We start from the raw sequence: 22,992 nt of genomic DNA on the forward strand, positions 1-22,992 counted from the left end.
CTGATCTATGTCCTAAACTTCCTTCTTGAACTTCCTTTCTTTTACATCCTTTTTAAAAGAGGCTTCTGCCTTGAATGCAGTGTATGGTACAAGCACTGACAGGCTGATATCCCCCCTTCAACCTCTGCAGAAATGCTGGCAGGACTCCTATGGCTATTTTTAAAAGGAAACCTCTTGATATGGTGCTGAGCATGTGGAATCAAGTTCTTGGGTTGTCGTGCCTAACTGGTACCAGTACCATAAGTAACCTGGCTGTTGCCGTGGTGAACAGTAATATTAAAGGGAGAAATGAAAACCCAAAATCTGTGATTCATAGTATATAGGATTAGGGCTGAAACAGTTCCTTGGATTAATCGTGATTAATTGATTAGCAGGACATTTGCTAAATCTACTAGCTTTACACATCTAAACTGAAATATCTGCTGATTTAAAAAAAAAAAAGGTTTCTGCTGGATAAGATAAAGCATCTGAGAACAAGTTCCTCCACTTTTTCCCTTTTACTATATGTGGATTGTTTTAAATAATCTAAGTAAGGTGTGTGAACGAAGGGAAACGCCCAAAACATGCTGGACATTTGGGCCCCGAGGACCTGGGTGGAGAAACACGTGGCTCTGTCCTCAATTTGTCTCTCTATAAACTCTCACCAGCTTCCTCGACCCTACTAAAAAAAGCATCCCCACATCATGGTGCTGCCACTACCATGTTTCATTGTTGGGATTATGTTAGCATGGCTGTCTTTCATAATAGAATGACCGCAGCATACTTTTTCAAACATTTGTCTGGTCCTCTGTTTACTCTTGGAGTCTTGAAGGTCTGCTGGATTTTGTTTTTAGGAGTGGTTTAAAAAAAAGAACAGAATTTTTTTTTGATTTTCTTTTTAAATTCCTGATTTTTCTTTCCACTGTGATATTGTGCACTTTGTTTCTGTTTTACTACCAATAAAATACACAGAATGTGGCAAAGAAAAAAACTCTAGGTTTGTGCATAGTTTGCTAGGCTCTATAGATGACTGCATGGGGACAAAGAGATGGAAACAGAACAAAGGATTGTAACTTAAGGATATAAAAGGATCAAAATGACTTTGCGTTAGGAGATAATGAGATGGGAGTGTAAGCTCTGTTGGAAACAATATCAGCAATGCAATGAGGTTTAAATTGAGGAATGTGAGGGCGAAGTAGAAAAAGATAAGAAGAGGCAGGAGTGGATGCAGCTAATCTTAATCTGGGAACATTTCATCTTTGAGGTATATTGCACACTCTTTCTCTTCCTGTACTGAGGTGGAGCGAGGCAGCTGCAGTGCAGAAGAGCAGCAACATGTTTAGTAAACAACATGCTCACGCGAAACCACTCTATCAGTCTCTTAGACATGATTACAGTGTAGACTTGTTTTACCACCATTTTAAGTTGTGTAAGGATTATTTTTTGTGTAAAAAGAGGTTGTATCTCCTTTTGTCGGCTTAAACAGCTTTGGTGGAAACTAGTTAACGTCCTTTGTGGCAGAATAAGTCAGCAGCATGGTTTCTGTTATGTTTCAACACAATAATGGGGTAAACCTGCGGAGGTGTGCATACAATGAGCTTGCACCACGCTTTGATACAGGCTTGTGTTTCTCTTTGTCATATCCTCTCTTTCTTCTTTCCCTTTTTGTTTTTCTTATGTGTGAAATCTACTCAGACCTGCTCTTTAATGCCTGTCTGATCACATGAATACTGCTGACATACAAAAAGGCCACAGATTTCCGGACTGCAAACTGTTGTTGCGTTCATTTCAGGCATTCAAATGACAGTTAATTAATTGACACTGTGCTCTCCCCTTTGGCAGCCTGACCTCTTGAACTTCAAAAAGGGATGGATGTCAAAGCTGGACGACTGTGGAGAGGTTAGCTGTTCCTCTTTGATTGTCTTTAATGGAGGAGTTAATGGTTTCTGTTAGGAATTAGCACGTATAACAAATTTGATTTTTATTTGACTGCAGCAGTTCTTGGTCACTGGTTCTTCATTCTCAGTTGATCCTGTTATGTTTTTCTCTGTTTAGTGGAAAAAACACTGGTTTGTTTTGACTGATGCTGGACTGAAATATTACAGAGACTCCAATGCAGAAGAGGTAAGGTTTTTTTCTCCATTATAATGTTTTTATTAGTGATTGATCTGTACCTCAGTCGGCCAATATTTTCAGTCGTTACATGCATGCATTCACCGATTCACTGCATTAGACAGCCATGCCTTAAGATCCTGTAAGGTGAATGGACTGCTGCTCCCTCCATTAGCTGACATATTTTCCTTAATTAATTGATAAGAATTTATTGTTGTTGAAATTTGGGCTCGTGTAACATTTGTTATAATTGTGTCATTTGTTATGTTATTATATAAATGGAGGAAAAGAAAGCCATATCAGCCTTAATAGTGGATCGGTTAGACTGATCTCTGAATCGGAAGAAAATATGTATTAGTTGATCTCTAGCTTTTATAACAGCTGCAAATGTTTTCCATGAGTGTTTGAGAGCAAACAGACCTGATTAATGTATCTAAATAAATTTTTTCCCTGCACAGAAAGATGACCTGGATGGAGAGATTGATCTGAAATCTTGCATGAAGGTGTCAGAGTTCGATGTGGAGAAGAACTATGGCTTTCAGATACAGGTGAAGATTTCTATATTTTATTCTTAATCAATTCATCTGATTCATTGTGATTAATCAACTAATTAGATATTCGATATCATTAACTGTACTATAAAGACTTCTAACAAATGTAATTAGCTTAAAAGGCAATGACCTCAGAGAATTAATTTTGGCAAATTAGTAATAAATATATAAACATTTTGTATTTCAGATTAAAAACACTTTTGCCTGTGGAGCTCTGTCTAGAACCCCTTAATTGGCAAAGCTTCACCTTTTAGCTTCACCTTATTTATATTATCTATAAAATCCAATTATTTATGGTTTAATTCAAAAAATAATTGACAGATTAATTAATCATTTATCAAAATAATTGCTCGTTGCAGTCCTAATTCTTATCTTAGCACACATCTTGTCTGGTCTCTAAGCTTTTATTGTTTTCGTCCCACTACTGTTATTTATTCTTTCTATTTTTTGTCATGGTGCAACAGACACGGGAGGCTGTTTTCACGCTATCTGCCATGACAGCTGGGATCAGGCGAAACTGGATAGAGGTTTTAAAGAAGAGTATCCGTCCCAGCAGCTCTCCTGACCTCACACAGTAAGTTCAACCAAAAGTGCTAAAGAAAATAACGGTTCATTTTTTTTTCAACTTGGGGAGCCATTTTTCATATAAATATTTCTAATGTCTTGTAACCTAAATAGCTCATAATGGAGCAAATATAGAATCAGTAGAGTCTAATACAAAGTGTCCTCGACCATTTTTCTCAATTAATGACAATTCTAAACTGTATCAAAAAAACTTAAAATAGTGTTTTGGTTTTATAACTACAAAATAACTTGTGTACAAGGCCAAATAAATGAATGAATCCAACCCTAATTGGTTTTACACAAATGTGGCCTTTGTCTCTTATACAGGCTAGAACACAATTTACTATATTCAGATTTCTATTATAGGAAATATGTTGCTGTTTTAAAACAACTTTTTATTTTTAGGTTTTAGAAGAAGAAAAACAGAAAACTGTTCATAAAGAGGATACATGGATTATTTTCTATAGAATATTAAGATATACTTTTGAAGCTAATTAGTGAAATAGATCAAAATATATATTTTTGTGGCATTCTAAAGCTTCTAAGACTGGTATTTATTATACTTTATGTACTTTACAACCATTTGTTAGCTCTTCATTCTTAAGGGCAGATTATACTTCTGCAATCGCACACATCAAATGTTGCTTGGGTCTGGTCGCGAACCAGTTTTGCTGGTATGCTTCTGCACCGTGGGTCTGGAATTTCTAGGGCTGCACAGCGGTTTCCCACCAAAGGGCTAGGGGGAGCCTATTCGAGAACTCGCGAGAACTTTGGCGGCGCCGGTGGGAGTGTTTATCTTCCAAAACAACATTGGCGTGTCTGCAAGACTGCACGGTCACGGAAATGTATCTAGAGTTGCTAGACATCGAAGAGGATATATTTATTTATATAATTTGTCTGAATCATAGTACAAGTGGTTATACTTCTGAACCTCTTTGATGAACCTTTCGTCGTAGTTGTCAATTGTTCCTCGGTTTTTAAAATCTACGTGCCCCGGCACCGAATCTAGAAGGACAACCACACAGACAGCCAGAAAGGCATAACAAGCACCAATCACAGCTGCTTTTTGTTTGAGCGGGTTTGTGGCCGTCCGACGTGTATTCAGGCTTTTTTGACCATGCCCCCCCTCTGAGGGGGGCATGGTCAGAGACAGATTTTACGGTTGCAGAGGCATAAAGTGGCTTTTAGCCACTTTTAAAAGCCACTATAGAGGGACCAAAGAGCCACTTTAGGCCCCAGAGCCGCAGGTTGCGGACCCCTGGGCAAGAGGAAAGTTAAATATTCATGTGAAGGAATGGCCAAGGCAAAGCTGAGGTCTATATCCAGCTAAAAATATATCAGACCTTTTTTCAGTGGTTCTCAAGCTTACAGTCAGACTGAGCTTTTTATTTTGTAAAGAAGAATCGGCCAGAATGCCTGTAGATGTGCAAAGCTGGTTCAGATCAAACCCTAAAAGTTGATGCTAAACGTTTCTACAGGAGTACTGACTACAAATGTATGTCACACTTTTCGGGTTTTTACTTGTAAAATAAAATTAAACTAACTCATTCTAGTGCTTTGTAGATGGTAGAATATGTCGTTTGTGGTTGTAGTATGACAAAATGTTATGTTTGAGGGGTATGAATACTTTTTCCCCCATCAGATTCTTTTTAAAACTAACTTTGTAGGAACAAAAATAAAGAATATCATATTTAGCTATTTTGTTTTCATAATTTTTTTCTTCCATTAGATTACCTGACAACAACAGCGACAAAGAAAACTCCCATAAACGGTTCTTGTCGTCTTCCCGTCGCCCATCATCACGCCATGTCGACTCCCACTCAGAGGCTCCAGGCTCGGCCCATCAAGCTGAACGAAAAATCGACTATGTAGAACTCTCTCCTGTTCCCGCCTCTTCTGGCCTTCTTCCAACCAGTCAGAGAGAAGCAGGGGAGGGCCAGGGGCGAGAGCACAGCCAATGGCAGGAGGAGAAGAGCATGAGCAGCCAGTGGGAAGCCGTTCTGTCCCGGAAGGGAACGGGTGTGGGATCGAACCAGAGGCTACACCTGGAGGATGAAATCGAGAAAAGGTGGTCCGAGTTTGAACGAATGCCTTTAAGGGACATGAGCTCCTTATCATCGATGGGATCGAGGACCTCTAGCCCGTTGGCCAACGAGGCGCTGCAGAGGGAGGTAGTGTGTGGAGATGATTCTGTAATTTGCAAAGATATTAAAATGCAAATTAACCCTTCATCTACATGGATGAAGCAATTCTTTTTCCAGCTTGTGACAATTTGTCCTTCTTTCTGACTAGTACGTTAATTTCAGTGATTTCCACCCAAATATTGAGCATTGCATGAGCTGATAGATGAATTTAGAACTTTTGTGAGAAGTTTAAAAAAAATTATGGTGGAAAATCCTCCTATAGAGCCCATCTGCTCTGGTGTGGTGTGCTGTGTTGTGATTCTTAGCAGAATTCTTTATTCGCATCACTCAGACATGCAACTGTCTGCATGAGAGATGCAAACAGCTGTGGATCAGTTGGCTTTACCTCCGCCGTTATCTTCTCAGGTGGCGTCACTGAGGCAACAGCTGGACCAACTGCAACAGGGGGGAGGAGGGGGGTGGGGGAAAAGCATGCGTGTCAACTGCGGCCCTGAGGCACCCTGCAGCCGCAGCCTGGCAGCCATGGAGCGCGCTCATAGACATGCCCTGGAGGAGCTGCAGAGGCAGCATGACCGCCAGATGAGGGAACTGGAGAAGGAGAAGGAGCGACTGCTGATGGAGGAGACCAGGGACACGGCAAGGGGTCAGTCAATCAAAAACAACTGAAATTTTTAAAGGTTCAATTAGGTAACATTTTAAATAAAAACGGTGAAATATCACAATTTTAACTTTAAATACAATGATTGTATTCAGAATTATTGCAGGTGAAGCTGAAAGAGTTTGTTTTTAAGTACAGCTTTTCTATGTATTTCTAATAATTGGTAACTTAAGTTAGCTGTAACTTATTTATAAATAAAGTAAATGTATATATTTCAGCTCAGTGAAAACTTACTGTATTCTAACACTGCCTTTCTTTGCAGCAACTTAGAATGAGATCTAAAACTGATAATCACTTATTTAGAGACATAGAGCTGCTTGATTGGGGGGAAAAAAGGCTGTATTATAAATCTTCTTCCCTAAATGAGTATGAAGGTTTGAAAAAGCAAACAGATATTTTTCTCAAACACTGGTTCATAGGTAGACTAAATGTTCTGTAAATATTTAGGGTCTAAAGTAGGGCTGTAATTAATGATTATTTTGCAAATAATGTTTTTGATTAAGCAATTAATTGTCAGATAGCAAAGGGTTCCTTAAAGAAGACTTTTTGCTAAACTAAACCTTCCTGCAAAATTCTGGATAGAGCATACTGACAGACGAAAAAATATTTTTATCTTAAATGCAAAATGTTTTCACATTTTTTCTTACAATTTTGGTAGAATTGCTGCTCAAGGTGGGTCACTCCATCAGCCAAAGGCACATTTTAGAGTCTACACCAGTAAACAATTAATCGATTACAAACTGAGTCGACGATTATTTCAATAATAGATCAATTGTTTCAGTCCTAGTCTAAAGGATATTTTATATTCGGCATATTATGCATGCAACAGTTGTACGTCGCAGCTGTTTGCAACTTTGTAAGACTGAAATGTTTCCCATAATGGGTTCATTTCAGGCACATTGATGAAGACAATTCTAATCCTTTCAAGCTTTAATCTAAACCATTGTTGCAGCGCTGCTTGTCTTTGTATGGTTATTGTTAACCTCCACCCTAGTCTTGATCTTTGCAGCCTCAAACAGGTTTTTCTATTTTTTTATTTTATTTATTTTTTTGCTGCATGCTGACTTCTAAAACCATTTGGTTCTTGTTGTCTATATTATAATTTTGGAGCTTTTGAAAGAGAAGTAATGTTAAATGCAAATATGTGGCACACTTCTTAAATTAATTTGTGTAGAAATAAAAAATGAAAAAAATCCCAGTTTTTATTAATTCCACTTTAAAAAGCCTGAATCTAAAGGCTGAATCTTCACTGGGCTTTGGTAACAAAGTTTCATTTATTAGACGTGTTGGAGAAAGAGATGCAGCTAAAACCTGCAGTATAGTAGCTCTGGAGGACTGCAGTTGGACACAAATGGACATGGCATCCTATTAAAACACATTAACGTTTGCAGCTGAGCTGTTTAAATGACCTTGTAAAAAAATTTAAACAGCTGAATGAGTTAAATGTATCTTTATTTTTGCAATGTGTATAATAGGGCTGCAGATATAGAATACCTTATACCTGATTCATCTTTAGATTATTCTCTTAATAAATACCTTTAGCAAACTAGCATTACTAACTATTTAACATTTTGAAAAAAGGGCTTTTTAAATGTATTGTGAGTTGCAAATATATACAAAGCATTTTAACTTTGTGTCTATAATAAAAGCATAATGTTCTAGACCATGTCAAATAATTTAATTAGATTGTTAATGATAATTGTGGAATTTTAGTCGTGAAATGTTGGTGGCCATGAAGATCCCAATGACATTTATGTTTGTGTTTCAGTGATGGAAGCTTTGAAGAAGAAACACAAAGAAGAGCTGGAGAGAGAGGTGGAGAAGGTCAAGAGGCTGAGCAGTGGGTTAGACCCTCGGACTCTGCAATCCCAACAACAGTAAGATATTTTCAATTACCTCCTTCTAATGAGAGAGAAGCACACTTTGCTTCCCCTCTGGTTACATTAAATGGCATTTCGGCATAATTACATCATTATTATTGTATTTGCTCCTGTCCTTGTAGTTGTATTGCGAAACCGTGTGACCACCTCTGTCCTGCTCTTAAGTGGGAGCTGGTTGGCCACAACAATTTTTGTGTGAAGTAAAGCTGAACTTGCAGAAAGCACAACGTCCCTCCTTGTTAAAGCAAAGCCATTAATAAAGCAGCCACTGGGCTCTGTTAGGCTCCCGAGGAATGTGGAAGAATTTAGTCATGGATAAGATTTTCCTAGCAGTCTTCAAGATGCCCTTTCACTTAGATTGTCTCAGTAGTGGTTCCTGTAATGTGGGGCTTATCTGTTTTAACTGCTGGACTTTTTTTTTTTTTTTTTTTTATCATTGCATGCTCTTCCTCTTTTTGTGGGTATTGATTGCAAGATGCAAAGATGTTTAGTATGTTTAGTATCTACTACAGGAAATACTTGAGGGACAACAGAAATGGTTCCTAAAGCAGATGATTCCTTTGCCCTAATTGATTTAGTGGAATCAGAAAGCAGGATCTTGGATCCTATTTCAGAAGGATTTCTTATTTAATAGGGTCAGTTTCTGTTGTGAATAAAACGTTTTATGTGACCTTTTCTCTCTTTTATGCAGGGCTGAAACTCAAGCCTTGCAGAAAGAGCTGGCTGGCCTCTCTGAGCACTATTCTCAGAAGTGTCTGGAGCTCAACAGAGCTGAGCAGAGAAACGCTGAGAGAGAACGGGAAGTGGGTCAAAAAGAGAGAGACATGGAGCAGCTGAGGAAAGAGAACCTGGTGAGTTAGCAGCTGATTGGGATAAAGGGATCAGCTGTACGGCAAAGGTGAAACTAAAATGTTTCCTTCTCTTTCTAACGCTTCCTCTGTGCAACACTGACACAAGGAGAAGGGTGAGAAGTGTGTCGCAAAAGTTTTCACATCTCTTATGAAAAATATTGGTTTAAACAAACACAAAGTAGTGTAATTGAAGGCTCTGGATTATCAAACCATTTCCTGAATTCATCCCTTTTATTCTGATTTACTAAATATGACCAGTTAAACCATTACCTTTAGAGGTCTTATTATTATTGAAGAGAGTCCATCTGTTCATAATGCAATGTAATCTCACCATCAGTGAAATTGCTCTGTAAAGCCATCAGAGGTTTGTTTGGGAACTTGAGTGATTAAATGCCTTAATGAAGACGAAGGAGCACAGGAGGCAGCTCAGGGATGAAGTTCTGGAGAAGCAGGTTAAGTTATAAGATGGCATCGTTACAGAGAACTGCTCCACCCATCGTCAAAGAGGAGTGTGGCACAACTGCTAACCCACATAGCCTTTGGTGTCCACCTAAACAGATAGACTGGTTAATGAGAGAGTTCATCACTGAAGCAGCCAAGTGGCCCACAGTGTCTCTAGAGAGATTGGAGAACTATAGTTATTACTGACTGTTTATCGTCATGGTGCTGATAGATGGAGCTAGCTATGAGGCAGTTTAGCAGAAAACCTGGTAGAGGCTGAAAGCAGACTGGGATGCAAGTTAATATTCCAGCAAAAGGACGACTCTAACTGCCCTTTTATTGTTTATGGGAATTTGCTAAAGAGGCTGAAGTCAGCAGAGACAAGTGATGCTAGGAAGAGTGTCAGAAAAATTTGGATTAATTGTAATTCAGTTTTTTAACACTCGTAGCACAGACAGTCATGTTTTTCTTAATGTTTTGCTGCTTAAGTTCAAATAAAAATACTCATCAAATTATTCAGATTTACATTTATAAAGATAAAAGAGAAACCATTTGTTTTCTTTCAATTCACGGAGATGTACTACTTTGTGTTTGTCTTTTTGATAAAATCCTAATAAATTCCTTGAAGTTTGTGGTTGTGAAATGTTAAAATATAAAAACATTCAAGTGTATGAATATTTTTGTAAGTCACAGTAATCTGCAGCTCAGTCCCAAAACATAAAAAATGTGAAAACGATGTCAAGGACTCTGATATAAGAATAATTAATTTGAAGCATTTTGTTCTTCAGGAGTTAAAGGCCCGTTTGACGGACGAAATGAGCCGAACACGATCCAGCCTCACAGATAAAAGCTCAGAAGACAACAAAGACAAGTCCTGCGAACTAGAGGTACTGTTGTTTATGATACTGAAAGTAGATGGAGTTTATTTTCTGTGCATCATCACCACTGGCAGCTAAGCTCTTCATGTGGTCTGCAAGTGTGAAAATGTTAGCAACCGCTCACACTACATCAACACTAACTTTCATCTGTTGGTTAGATGATTAGTAAACTATGTGCAAAAGTCAAAGATGCTTCCTGTGTGGATTCCATTACTTTAAAGGTGTTATGCCCACAAATATACCATTTGCAATTACGTTTCTTAATGACATTTCTGTTGTTAGATAGAAAATATGAAAAACTTGCTTTGTAGTTTGCTATCTAATAAGCAACTTAATGTTAGCTGCAACAGTCCACATGTTGAGCTAAATTTAATTTGAATTTTGGGTTTAACTTTCTTCTTCAAATGTATAAGCATGGTGGCATCAACTAGCATCCCAGTCAGTCCACCCTTTCTGCATTATAATGCATTCTAGGAGTGCAGCATAATGCTGCCGCCTCCATGCTTGAAAGTTACTACAGTCTGCTTCGGTTTGAAACACCTTGACCTCATGACCGTACTTATTTCCATTGTGGCTACAGCATAAAAACCTCAGCAGCAAGTGTTTGTTCTGGAAGAAGTTAGATTTTGATCATGCTTTCTATCTTGATCAGTCCGTGTTGATGTTTCGTTTATTATAGAGTTGACAGTGACTCTGGCATTCAAACATTGTGGTGTTTTGAGCCAAATGGAGGAAAATGGGAGACAGTTAGGTTTTTCAGTGATCACAGGCAAACATCCAGGAGATGGTTAATGCAGGATAACAATGGGACAATTAAAGTGGTGTGTGTTCCACTTACTAAGTAAGACAGTTATCTAAATACGAGCTGGAGCTGAAAGAATCCATGGTGATTAATGGATTATAAAAATGATTGTTAGCTAATATAATATTTGAGTTGTCAAACATAATATACAGACTTTAAAACATGCTATTTACTCAAAGAGTCGGCAATTAAAATTAATAATTTGGGCAAAACTGTGCAAATAATGCAAAAACAGTTTTCATGATGTCTTTGTCTGTAATGATGCTCTATCCAGAACTCCAGAGACCAGGTTATTAATCTGTCAATCCAAAATTCAGCCAAAGAATGAATAAATTAGCAAAATCTTTCACCGTTTATTGCAAGCTTGTAAGCATCAATTTGGGTTAGTTTTTTATTTTTTTTATTTTTTGCCATTTATAATTAATTTAACATGTGAAATATTTCTTTTTTCTAATTTTAAAATGTTTCTTTACTGAAAATGCTGTGTGTTTTTTTAGATTAATTCTTTTAAATAATAATTTATCATTGCAGCCCTATTGTAGGCATATTTCTGCATTTAAGAATGTATGTTTAAGTTTCATCCACTTGTAACAAAAAAAACACTTGGCATGATCCCTCAACCATCATGGTAGATATGGCAGAGTGTTTATAGGTTTGAAAGTTTGACCTGGACTCCTGAAAACACACCTTTCATCATCGTGGCCAAATAGGTCAATATTTTTCTTTCCTTTTTTTTTTTTTTAAAGATTGTTGTCTTTTAATCATAATAATTAGAATTTAAATTGGCAGAGAAAGGAGGGATGTGCGGCAGGTAATAGAGCCCTTGATAGCTGGATGAGAGACCATTAGATTAGATTAGATTAGATGAGCTTTATTGATCTCACAGCGGATAAATTCACTCGTCACATATTGGCATAGAAGTTACAGCAGGTGCAAACCAGGAGGAAAAAGGTGCATTAAGAATAAGCAATATATATATATACAGTATATCAAGATAAATAAGAATTAAGGTGCAAGTGTACATGTATCGCACACAATGAAAAACAAAATAGAAATAAGAAATATAAAAATATGTACAATCCGGATGGCTTATATTCAGGTGGATTTGTCCCTTCAATTCAGTGAGATAATTGCTCTTCTGTGAAACTCTATCAGCATTTTCTGGTTCACATAGGCTTCTACCAGGATCGTCATCAACATCCTACTCAGTTCCCTTTCCGCTGAGGTGCCTATTTGCTAAACAAACTACGGAGATAGTTGGGATTTGCAGCAGAGCGATGAACCTAAAAAACACCAAAACTTCGACCCTGATGGAAAATGATTTTCTCCAAATGAAATCCAATTCTGTGCCAGGAAAACCAACACTTTGTTAATTCCAGATCCTCACACATGCCTGCAGATCTATAACAGGACATTGTTTGTGGCTATAAAAAGCATGAGGTTCACTGCAACACGGCATTTATTCAAATATTTGTGAGGGTGAGTGTTGTATTTCATCTCCTATGGATGATTTTTGAACCTGTGTGGATTCAAAATCTCCAGCAAAATAGTTCTCATTTTTTAAACTATAAAGTGGATGATTAATTAACCCAGGAAAGCTTTCAAATGGAACACAACACTCCTGATGATAAGTGTATGTCAGTCTGTGACCAGAGTTGTTGATGTCTACATACTTTCTGATTCCTGTCTGGTTATGTTTTTGTAGAAACTGAAAACAACTTTGTCTTTTCTTTTCTCCTCAGGTTCTTCTCAGAATGAAAAATAACGAGATAGAGTATCTGCACAAGGAGATCAGCTGCCTTAGGAATGAGCTGCAATTTCTAACCAGGGTACTGCGCCGTGATTTCTGTCACAAATACTGTTTGTTTTGTCTTGATGTTGGAGGATGTTAAACCTGATGTCTGTAAACACAGTCCCAGAGAGAGAGGTAGCCTGTAATTTGCTGAGCATGAGTCTGTTGTGTCAGGGATGTAATATTACCCTGTTACAGCCTGAGGGCTTTCTCTAGTTGTTGTGGAAGATGAAGGTGTTTTTCCTCTCTGCTTGTTCTACAGGAAAAGCAGCTGGCCTGTGAGCGGTACGCAGAGGTGCACGGAGAGCTGAGCGGGATGAAAGGCCGTACGGAGCGGGAGATTCAGAGTCTAAAGGAGCACTTAAGGCTAGCAATGGCTGCTCTACAAGAGGGACAAAAGCTAGGGAACAGCCTGGACCACTGACGAGCCGCTGCGGCACGGCTTGGAGCACAACCAGAATTCAAGCAGAGGATAATTCTGAGTCTCTTTAGAGATTTTGGAAAAAAAACAGGTGTCATTTAAAATATTTCAGGCTTTTCTTTGTTCCCAGAGCTTTGCTCTCCAGGCTGCTGGCGACTGGACTGTACAGGAACTTTCCAGCTTTGTCTGAACTGTAACGTGTCTTTCAACCAAATTCCCAAGAATTGGTCGGTTTCATTACACTGGGCCTCATGTTGTATGATCATGTGCACATTTCACTTTCTGTTTCGCTTTTTGAAAGTTCAAGCTTGTAGCGACTCGCATTTGGTCTTAAAACTGGAATATCCACTTTTTTTTTTTTTTTTTTACTGGCCCCTGCCAGTAGTTTATTGTCTAAGCTTTATCTTTAGATACATTCTGTTATGTTTGTCTCATTGCTCAGCTTTTTCTGTTGGCTTTGTCAAAGTGGCACACTTTCTTCAGAAATGGGAGCTTTGTATTTGTTTTTTTATTCCGTCTGCAATTTTTTTTTTTTTTTTTTAATCATGGAAAATTCATTGGGATTCTGACATGACTAAGCAGCATGAGTTGTACTTCCTCGCAGACTTGATGGGTGATTTGGATCTGATTGTTAAACAGATTCAGGCCTTTCTGGTTTTCCATTGACTGTAAACGCTGTTGTATGATTGTTTCCCTTCATAAGGTCCATGTATTGTTAAGCCACTGAGGAAAATCCCTCAGGCTTCTTGATTTCAAGGATCATTTATGGGCATATTCTGCTATGTGCCACCATCACAACAAAGGGCAGGTGTTGCATTAATGAGCCATTTTAAAAATATATATTTTTCTTATTGAAAAGAGCGATTGTGAAAAAGAGTAACTACCTACTTTTTGGAAGCATTTTCATATTTAAAGCCTCTAGAGTCTGTAAATTATGCTCATTTTTGCGATCAATAAAGCTACTTCATTACAAAACCTCTTTCTAAACTGTTTCACCTTTCTCCCATTTTATCTCTTAAAACTATTTATAAAAAGAATTGTGTTTTTGCTTTTGAATTTAGCCTCCTCCTTTACTAAATTAAGTTATCAGGATTAATAAACCAGGAAACATGTAAAAGGTTGGATAAAGATGTAGAGAACTTTCTTAATCAGTATGCTAACTCGGGAACATCTCTGAGCACCTAAATGACAGGTGGCGCAAGAAAAGCATGAATCATCCAAAACTGTTAAGGGAACACAGAGCTCCATAACTGGAAAACCGCCTATAAATGTTTTTTTTTTTTATGGTTTTCCACAAGCAGGAAAAGGTGCTGCAACTTCCTAGGACTCAACCAATTTGGGCTACATGTAGAAACTCAACTTTTAACAAGCTAACGCTTTCTGTTCTAAAATACACACCTGAAATGCAATGTGGCAGCATTATGCTGTGGGTATACTCTTACAAATATATAAAAAGAAATTCCAGCATTATTATTCACTGAAAAATAAGAAGTGGAAATCTGGAAAAACTAATACCACCAAAGTGTTATAAAATAGTTTAAGGAACTTGAACTAGGCAGTTTTCTGTGTGGATTAATTTTAGTGCAGCTTTCTCTCATAACATTCAGTTCAATTGGCCTAGCAGATGTTTGATATGTCACAGCTCTCTCCAGGTCCACAGCATTTATTTTAAGCAGAGGTCTAAAATTTAACAAGACCATTATGACTCCTTAAAGGATCTGTCTGATGATCTCAGCTTCTCTTGACTGGAATATGCTTTTTAGCTTTAGGGCAGATGACTGTTAAGTGGGGAAAAGTTTGATGGATAAATTCATGCTTACTCAGTGATTGCAAGTCCTAAGTTTGCTAACAAGTCCCAGTCATCACCTCTCCAGCACCAGTGGTTTGTACAGAAGAATAGTCATTTCTATTCTGGTCAAACATTTCTTCTTTGTTTCCTTCTGTCCAATTGACGCTGTAGTCAAAAGTCCTGTTGAGTAATCAGCTGTAGCTTTATAAACCAAACATTTTTAAAATCTAAAAGCTCATCTAATTATTAACTTGTATTAATCATACTTATGTTTTTAGTTGGATGTTTGGTGCTTTAGTTTTTCCTTTGAAGTTATGGTGATACCTACTCCAAACCATAAGACTTTAACATAATGCCCTTTTGTGACCTGCAGAGAAAATGTCTTTATTGCATTTTCTCCTTTAGTTCAAGTTTCATTTGTGCAGCATTTATTTTTATTTTTTTTGTAATGAAAGAGTTTTTTATTTAAACAATCAAATAAATACAGTACAAAGCTTACATGGTATAAATATGCAGAAAATAAAAGCTTACAGCACACGGTCAGACAATTAAAGTAAATATAAAATTAAAAGGTGCTCCTGGATGATGAATGGGAAAAAAATATATCTAACAGCATATGAAATATATGCGTCTAATACGCACACGTATCTTAACATGAGCATATAAAGTTTTGATGAATATTTTACCAGAAAAACCTAATCTATTCTGACACATGAAGCCATGCCCTTGTAGTGAATATCATCTACCACTAGTGGGCGACAGAGCCTATTTTCTCTTTTTATTAACCTGTGAAACCGGAAACGCTTTCACCAGCATCAGCAACTGTCATGGCTTCCTCTGCTGCTGCCCGCACGGCAGCTGGTGCTGCTAAAGTGGTCAAACCGATTCTTAGTCGGGACTTGGACGAGGCTAAACGCAGAGTTCGGGAGCTGTACCGAGCCTGGTACCGTGAGGTGCCGAATACAGGTATATGGGTCCGCTGTAGCGGGCGGTGAAAGCAACGGCTGCAGCGTCAAGGTCGTTTCTCTGTGGAGGTTTAGATCATCTAAACCCCCCAAAAAACTTTCAAGATTTCAGGACGTGGTGTTCTCCTAAGCTTTAGTGAAACGTCTGTAGTTTCTCGTCTAAATCTTGATGAATTAGATTAGCTGCATGCAGAAACTATAAGGGATATAATTGCGATATGTCGATACAAAGCAGAGCAAAAATACCGAGTGGAAGTTTCAGTAGTTTTCAACTATTAAGAATCAAAAGTCAGCTCTTATTCTGATTTCCTTGCACAGAATCCTATGTAATAAATATATTGCTCTTGAAAATAACACAACTGCAGCTTTCATGTCAAAATCTCATCATGAATGCTGAGGAATTCACAGCAGGATAGGAAGTTTGGACATCTCAAGACAAATATTCAACCCATGATATAGAAATAATAAAAAAAAAATTTTGACATGACTTTGAATATATTAGTTTATGCTGAAGTTACCAAGGTAATAAGGGGTAGATATCCAGGAGATCCTTTATAATTCAAGAGAAGAGCCCACAGTCCAGGAGGGAGCAGGACAGTTAATTTAATCTCTAAATCTGGCAACATAATTAAAAGATGTTTAAAGTTTGCCTCTGGTTTGGTAGAGAATATAGGAAAAATGCAGATGATGTGTGGAAAACTGCTGATCACCATGGATGCTCCCTCCCGATGGTGGAACACGGTGGTGGCAGCATAATGCTCTGGTGATGCTTTTCTTCAGTTGGGACAGAGAAGCTGGACAAACTGCAGGCCTTGATGCTCAAATCTGATTTTTTTGCATTGCTGTTCACATTTCCAGATATGTGATATATGTGATCTCCTGTGTGAACTACAGTCATACAACGCAAGGGTCCCACATGTGCAGTAGAGGACACAATGACATCACAGGCCAGCGTGCTCTGTGTTTATGGAAGTAAACATGGATAGTAGTGCCGGAGCGCATCTAATGATCTTTCCCAACCATAAAAACACAATCTCTTCAAGGTGGTTAAACATAAATACTGCTCTCCGCATCGTCGTCTGCCATAGTTGTTGTTTTTCCTGCCGCTTCTTCATAGCAAAAATAGTGTCCTTTGTGGGGTATTAATGGCGTCAGGAATGCGACCTGGCCGTTTAGACACAGGTCGCATTAGAAAAGATCAGATTCGTATGGGGATCCAGGACCACATAGCCAAGTGGCCTGGGTCGGATTGGAAAAAATCGGATCTGTGTTGTTCAGACTGCCATGAAAAGATCAGATCCAGGTCGCATATGGGCCAAAAAAATCAGATTTGGGTCACTTCAGGCTGCAGTGTGAACCTTATTGGCCTGACGTAGACTCTAAGCATTCAGCCAGCTCTACATAAGCGTGGCTTCATCTATATAGTTGGGAATCTGTAGAAATTGATGTCTGGACCCATTTCATCCAGTGTGAAAGAGACTGAGGTATTATATTTATCAAGAAAATGTTTTTTTTAGAAAAAGCTAATGGAGACGAATGACAAAATATTTGCAGCTAGAATCACAGCAAAATGCTTTTCTCTAAAATACCCAATGATTTTATCTAGGGTTCTTTAGACTGGTCACTGGTTCCTTTAGAGATAAATATCCACAGTCTGATTCTGGTTCATCTGCAAATTGTTTTTACTTAATATCTCTAAAGTACAGGCTGGTAAAATGCCTAGTAATGTTTTCTAGATCACAGATTGTCACTATTACTAGTGGATTTTGTTTGTAAAGTCAAAATGACAGTCAATTAAAAATGACCAAATGTAATAAATTACTGGTATCAAGGTGTCTTTTTTTTCTAAACTTTGTTAAAAGTATCCTAGATATTCTTTTTCTTAAAATCAATGAGGCTGTTATTCCCTTATTAAAACTTAGAGGGCATGCCTGTCTGTCTGCAGTGGCAATATTCCAGTTGGACATCACAACACGCCAGGGCAGAGACAAAGTGAGAGAGATGTTTGACAGAAACAAACACGTCACTGACCCGCGTGTGATCGACATGCTGGTCATTAAGGTAAAGGAGAACCCATCATTGTTTGGATCTGTTGCTGAACCCCCCCCCACCTCGGTGATGTTTGTCACACTGTGTATTGAGGCATGTCTCATTCACTCGGCAGGGTAAAATGGAACTGGAAGAAACGATCCACGTCTGGAAGCAGAAGACCCACGTGATGCGTTACTTTCACGAGACGGAAGAACCTCGAGGGACAGACTTCCTGTCCAAATTCTACAGAGGCCAGGACCCATGAACTGTGTAGCTGAGCTCCAACCCATCTCTGCTCGTTTCCAGTGTGAAAATATGTTTCCCTTTATTGTAAATACACACTTTAACTCCAACATGCTTACACTCGTCTTTTGTCCAGATCCAGTTGTCCGCCTGATTCTGCTTTTATGAAAATATTATTTCTAACGTTTTAAAAAACAACAACTTCTCTTCTTTTGTGTCCAATTTTGTTGATAGTTTTTTTTTTTCAATCTACACAAAATATCCCAAAAAAAAACAACAATCCACTGGACTTTGTTTCCAAGTTTCAAGACATTTTGCTTCCCATCCAGGAAGCTTTTTCAATACAGAATCTCAGGAATTAGCGTTTAAGGTTTTATACAGTAGCTCAACAAAGCCTTGTTTTTGTTTTGAAAACATGAAAATTGGAACAGACAAAGGGGTCGACCCATTTAGAATGGGAGTCAATACCCCATACCCATCTAAGTGTCTGAAAGGTCGGTTCTTAAAGGGGATTGTTGGACTCCAAAGCGAAACGTCTTCAAACTTGGAAACCAAGTCCAGTGGATTGTTTTTTGTTTGTTTTTTTGGAATAACTATGACCTGGATAACTGAGAAGCTTCACCAGCATAAACAAAATATTACATTATACAGTTTAAAAACACTCTAGTAAAAGTTGAAGTATCAACTTGATCTCTTTACTCAAGTAAAAGTGAAAAAGTATGTGCTCTAAGAACTACTTAAAAGTATAAAGTAACCTTTAAAAAAAAAAATCAGCCAGATGCCACTATATGAATTGAAAGCTCAATTTTATGACTTTTGAAAAATTATGAGATAGTGCCAAGGATGAGGGAGGTCTTGTTGGTCTCCATCTCCTGAGACGCTCTCGTCTGTGTCCGACCTTTCAGACATTTCAACGTCTTTTTCTGAATCCGACATTGTAGCATGGCATAGAAAATTCATGTTTGCAGTTTGAAGAACACCTGCTTGCTTCTGATGATTTCCTTTAGCTAACCAATGAGTGTTTGCGTTATAAGACTCATCCAATTACACTAGTTTTCACTAGATGTGGATGGAGCCAATAATCTGCAGTGGATGGAGCACATGATGTGAAATAAATATTTATAAACATTAAACCAAAGCCAAGAGTAACAAGTAATGTTTGTTTTAAAAATGTAAGGAATAGAAAGTATAGATACTTGTGTGAAAATGTAATGAGTGGAAGTCAGAAGTATGAAGAAAAATAAGTAATAGAGTAAAGTATAGATACCTGTACTTAAGTACAGTAACAAAGTACCGTATTTGTACTATGTTACTTGAAACCTCTGTATTGAATACATACATACTTTTAAATGCATGTACTCTGGAATACTTAAGCATTTTCAAAAGTGAGTACTTCAATACTTTAACTTGAGCAGATGTTTGAAAGAAGTAACTTTACTTTTAGTTGAGTAAGATTTGACTATGAGTATTAATACTTTTACTCAAATACTACTGTTGACTACTTCTTCCACCACTGATCCTTGGACATAAAACCAGCATCACTGGATACAGTCAGCGGATTCATTTTCACCATGTCAGTATTTCACATTACTAAAGTTTATCTAAACCATTCATATCAATAAGGCTTCAGTAGAATCCAAAGACACTTGCTATGTTTTTATTAAGACACCTGTAGTGCATGCAGATAAAGTACCATATGAAAATGTGGTGACCGTTTTGTGTCAGCCAAAAATAACAATTAAATCCCTGAAACAAGTGCAAGCAGAGTCACAGCAACAGGACCCCCAAGAAGGCATTTCTTCTACCGTGGTGCTGCTGCTGACAGAAGGTAGCGATCAGAACATCTGCAGAGAACAGGAGATGGAAGAGCTTGTTTAACCCTTTATAGGGCACTCAGTGAAATACCTGGAAAATCAACATCTCAAATGTTATTGGAATCCAGGACAAGACCTTATTAACTTTGTAACATTAAAAAATATAGATATTTTGATGTCAAATATGAATGTCAATGTAATAAGAAATAAAAATAGCCCGAATATATTAAGAAAAATAACAAAAGTGCTTCTATAAGAAATTCATAAAAGAAAGACATTTTTTTGGCGACAACAATAACCTTAGAGGCATTAATGCTGATACTGGCACTTAAATTTTTTTATGTAAAAACCCAAGTATAATTGTTAACTAGGCTTATTAAGTTTTTAACTTTTCTATTTCACTTTATGTTTGTACAAATCCCAAAGTGCTACATAGTAAAACACATGCAGAGCATGAGAAATAAAAAAGTAAAAAAAAAAAGTAGGTAATATATCATTCAAGTACGGAAAAGGATTAGGGCCACTGTTAAAAAAAAAAGTAAACGGCTTTTTAAATTTTATTTCACTACAATATGAGAAAAAAAAGTCAGATTTCTGACTTAAATCTCTGAATTCTGACAGCTTACAAACATGTTAGCATCAAGCAATAGCATGTCAGTTTTAGAGACTAAACTAGCTCTCTTGTTTTAATTACCTTCTGCTCTTCCATTAATGAAATAGCATCACCAGGGACCCCTTGGGAAAGTAAAAAGTCACCTAATTCCATCATTTCGACCAATGTGTCACTGGCCCACTCAAACAACTCACATCTTCGTCAGTGAAGCTGAGTGCTCCCACATCTCTTCCTTCATGGTGCCCATCTGCATTAAGATCCAAAATTCTGAGATTAAAGTCAGAATTCTGGGATTAAAGTCAGAATTCTGAGATTAAAGTTTTTTTTTTTCATAATAAACTAATAAATTTAAAAATCAGCTACGTTTTTTTTCTATTTTTTCAGTGGCCCTAATCCTCTTCCATTTGTAAGTGATCAAAAACGGTAACTTGACCTATGAAGGGTTAAGATCTTACAGAATCAGATTGGGAGAAAAAAACAGATTATCCACCGCACTAAATGGATTATTCTATCGATCATGATCGGATCTATCAGTTACCTGATGAGCCCCTCAGTCATCGTCATCATCGTCCTCCGGGACGAATATGTCGTGCTCCTCCAGCAGCGCCGCAAAGCTCTTGCTGATCTGAGTCCCCACATACAAGAAGGGGATCACTACCAGAGCGATCCGCATCAGGCCGAAGGGGGTCTGCTCCCCGGTGCCACACGTCCCCACCATAAAAACACCTTCATTAGTTTATGACAGCTCTGACACACACTGAAATATAGAACCATTTCTCCCTCTATAGTTCACTCCCCTTTTCTCATAACCGTTTTTCTCTAATGGCACGCCATGTTTTTATCCACAAACACTGCTCTCACCTTCCTGGGTTTGGGCAGAATGGCGCCGCTTGAGGAGCACACGGCTGTCCGGCTCGGTGTCACGGTTCTCCCCGGCATGGCTGAGGGGCTCAGCGGGGAGAGGGGGCTGTTTCTGACAGCTGACAGCTGGAGCAGGCGACCGAGGACAGCCGAGGCCATGTTCACAGTGTTGGGTTTGGATGCGTCGGCAATGCGGAAAAAAAACAAATAATTACGGTTCGAAAACGTTCTTCAGGTGGCAACTCTGCCACCTGGCGTCGGTCATATAAAACTGCACCCTCTTATTTTTTTTTTGTCTTTCTTTTTTTTTGTTTTTTGATGGCAGATGTCAACCGTACGGCGGCGTATTAGGGCCATTCAAAGACGGGAAAAAAACAAACAAAAAACAAATGTACATTTTTGAGTTTAAAGGGGCATTTTTTATGAGTAAACTACAGAAGAGGATTAGGGCCACTTATTTTTAAATTTTATGTCAGTTCAATATGGGAAAAAAGTCCTAATTCGGACTTTGTTCTCAGAATTCTGACTTTTTTTTCTCAGAATTCTGAATTTAATCTCAGAATTCTGACTTATTTTCCCCCATATTAAATTGAAATGAAATAAAAAAGTCAGTTAACTTTTTTTCAGTGGCCCTACTCCTCTTCTGTATCAATCCTCTTCCATAGTAACAAATTTATGAGATTATTAACATGCAAATTTAGAAGGAAAAGTTCCAATGTACGAGAATAGACAGGCAAATTTACAAGAAAAAAAAACATGCAAATTTACAAAATTATAAAGACGCAAATGTAGGGGGAAAAGTAGAAAATTTAAGCGGCTAAAACGCAAATTTACGGAAAAAAAATTGACATTTACGAAATTCTAAGCATGCAAATTTAAAAGAAAAGCGTAGCAGATTTACAAGAATAAAAATGTTAATTTACGAAATATGCATAATTTACAAGATTATAAACAAGCAAATTTATTGTTTCATTCATTTTTACTTTAAAAACTTAAATGAGGCATTGTCTCATTCCATCACTAAAGCCCCCAATTAATGATGCATTTGGATGTGCTTTATGTAGCATACTTTAACATGTATTATATACCTGCATATCTCCACAAATGTACATGTTTAAATCTTGCAAATTTGCTACTTTTTTCTTCTACATTTAATTTGCTACATTTTCTTTTATAGTTGTATGTTTTAATTTCATACATTTGTGTGATTTTACTCATAAATTTGTGTGTTCCTGTAAAAATGCTACTTAAACTGAAAAATGTATATTTATTTATCATTTATTTTGTTCAGCATTCAGCAAATATATATATATATATATATATATATATCTTTGAATGGCCCTAATATGCCTCCATACCACTGTGTCTTTTAGGTGCAGACCTCTACCTACCGCATCGGAGTATGTAACACACGCCGTTCGTTGTGATTACGTAGCTTTTACATAATAATAAAATCCTTTAATATGTTCCTTGAATCACATATCACAGCTTGCTGTGTTTCTGTAATCCCCTCTCCTGGTGTTCCTATTAAATCCTGTTTTATCTTTTGATTTAATCTCATCCTTTCTTCCTATATGTTCTACCTTTTCCGTTACTTTACATT

At 37.6% G+C, this 22,992-nt stretch overlaps 3 protein-coding genes across 8 annotated transcripts in view; 2 read left to right on the forward strand and 1 right to left on the reverse strand.

The window, feature by feature from the left end:
* Positions 1-14,038, forward strand: part of triobp (TRIO and F-actin binding protein) — a 28,565-nt gene extending 14,527 nt beyond the window's left edge. For 2 of the 5 annotated variants that reach the window (XM_015380830.1, XM_015380859.1), the window contains 11 exons: positions 1,822-1,878; positions 2,035-2,103; positions 2,550-2,639; positions 3,107-3,216; positions 4,936-5,377; positions 5,756-5,993; positions 7,777-7,885; positions 8,580-8,739; positions 9,969-10,067; positions 12,603-12,689; positions 12,915-14,038. In XM_015380830.1, coding sequence (XP_015236316.1) covers positions 1,822-1,878; positions 2,035-2,103; positions 2,550-2,639; positions 3,107-3,216; positions 4,936-5,377; positions 5,756-5,993; positions 7,777-7,885; positions 8,580-8,739; positions 9,969-10,067; positions 12,603-12,689; positions 12,915-13,076 — 1,623 coding nt within the window. In that variant the 3' untranslated portion in view covers positions 13,077-14,038. Of the gene's footprint in view, positions 1-1,821; positions 1,879-2,034; positions 2,104-2,549; positions 2,640-3,106; positions 3,217-4,935; positions 5,378-5,755; positions 5,994-7,776; positions 7,886-8,579; positions 8,740-8,845; positions 8,853-9,968; positions 10,068-12,602; positions 12,690-12,914 lie in introns of those variants that run through there. The other 3 variants (XR_001481381.1, XM_015380839.1, XM_015380852.1) reach the window with 3 other exon arrangements.
* Positions 14,039-15,644: 1,606 nt separating this feature from the next.
* Positions 15,645-18,378, forward strand: ndufa6 (NADH:ubiquinone oxidoreductase subunit A6). Its single transcript, XM_015380516.1, has 3 exons — positions 15,645-15,828; positions 17,773-17,888; positions 17,992-18,378. The coding sequence occupies exons 1-3, from the start codon at positions 15,690-15,692 to the stop codon at positions 18,121-18,123; spliced, it is 387 nt and encodes a 128-aa protein (XP_015236002.1). The 5' UTR covers positions 15,645-15,689; the 3' UTR covers positions 18,124-18,378.
* A 1,364-nt stretch (positions 18,379-19,742) lies between these two features.
* Positions 19,743-21,631, reverse strand: smdt1 (single-pass membrane protein with aspartate-rich tail 1). 2 transcript variants are annotated; one of them, XM_015380561.1, is made up of 3 exons: positions 21,390-21,631; positions 21,067-21,243; positions 19,743-19,945 (listed from the first exon to the last, which is right to left on the reverse strand). In XM_015380561.1, exons 1-2 carry the CDS (start codon positions 21,546-21,548, stop codon positions 21,079-21,081), a joined length of 324 nt encoding a protein of 107 aa, XP_015236047.1. In that variant the 5' UTR covers positions 21,549-21,631; the 3' UTR covers positions 19,743-19,945; positions 21,067-21,078. The 2 variants fall into 2 exon arrangements, with proteins under 2 accessions (XP_015236047.1, XP_015236055.1); XM_015380569.1 differs by having other exon boundaries at positions 21,067-21,216; positions 21,390-21,604.
* Between the last annotated feature and the right edge of the window lie 1,361 nt (positions 21,632-22,992).

This window comes from Cyprinodon variegatus, unplaced genomic scaffold (assembly GCF_000732505.1).
Source record: "Cyprinodon variegatus isolate N-32 unplaced genomic scaffold, C_variegatus-1.0 Scaffold11, whole genome shotgun sequence".
Taxonomy (NCBI): domain Eukaryota; kingdom Metazoa; phylum Chordata; class Actinopteri; order Cyprinodontiformes; family Cyprinodontidae; genus Cyprinodon; species Cyprinodon variegatus.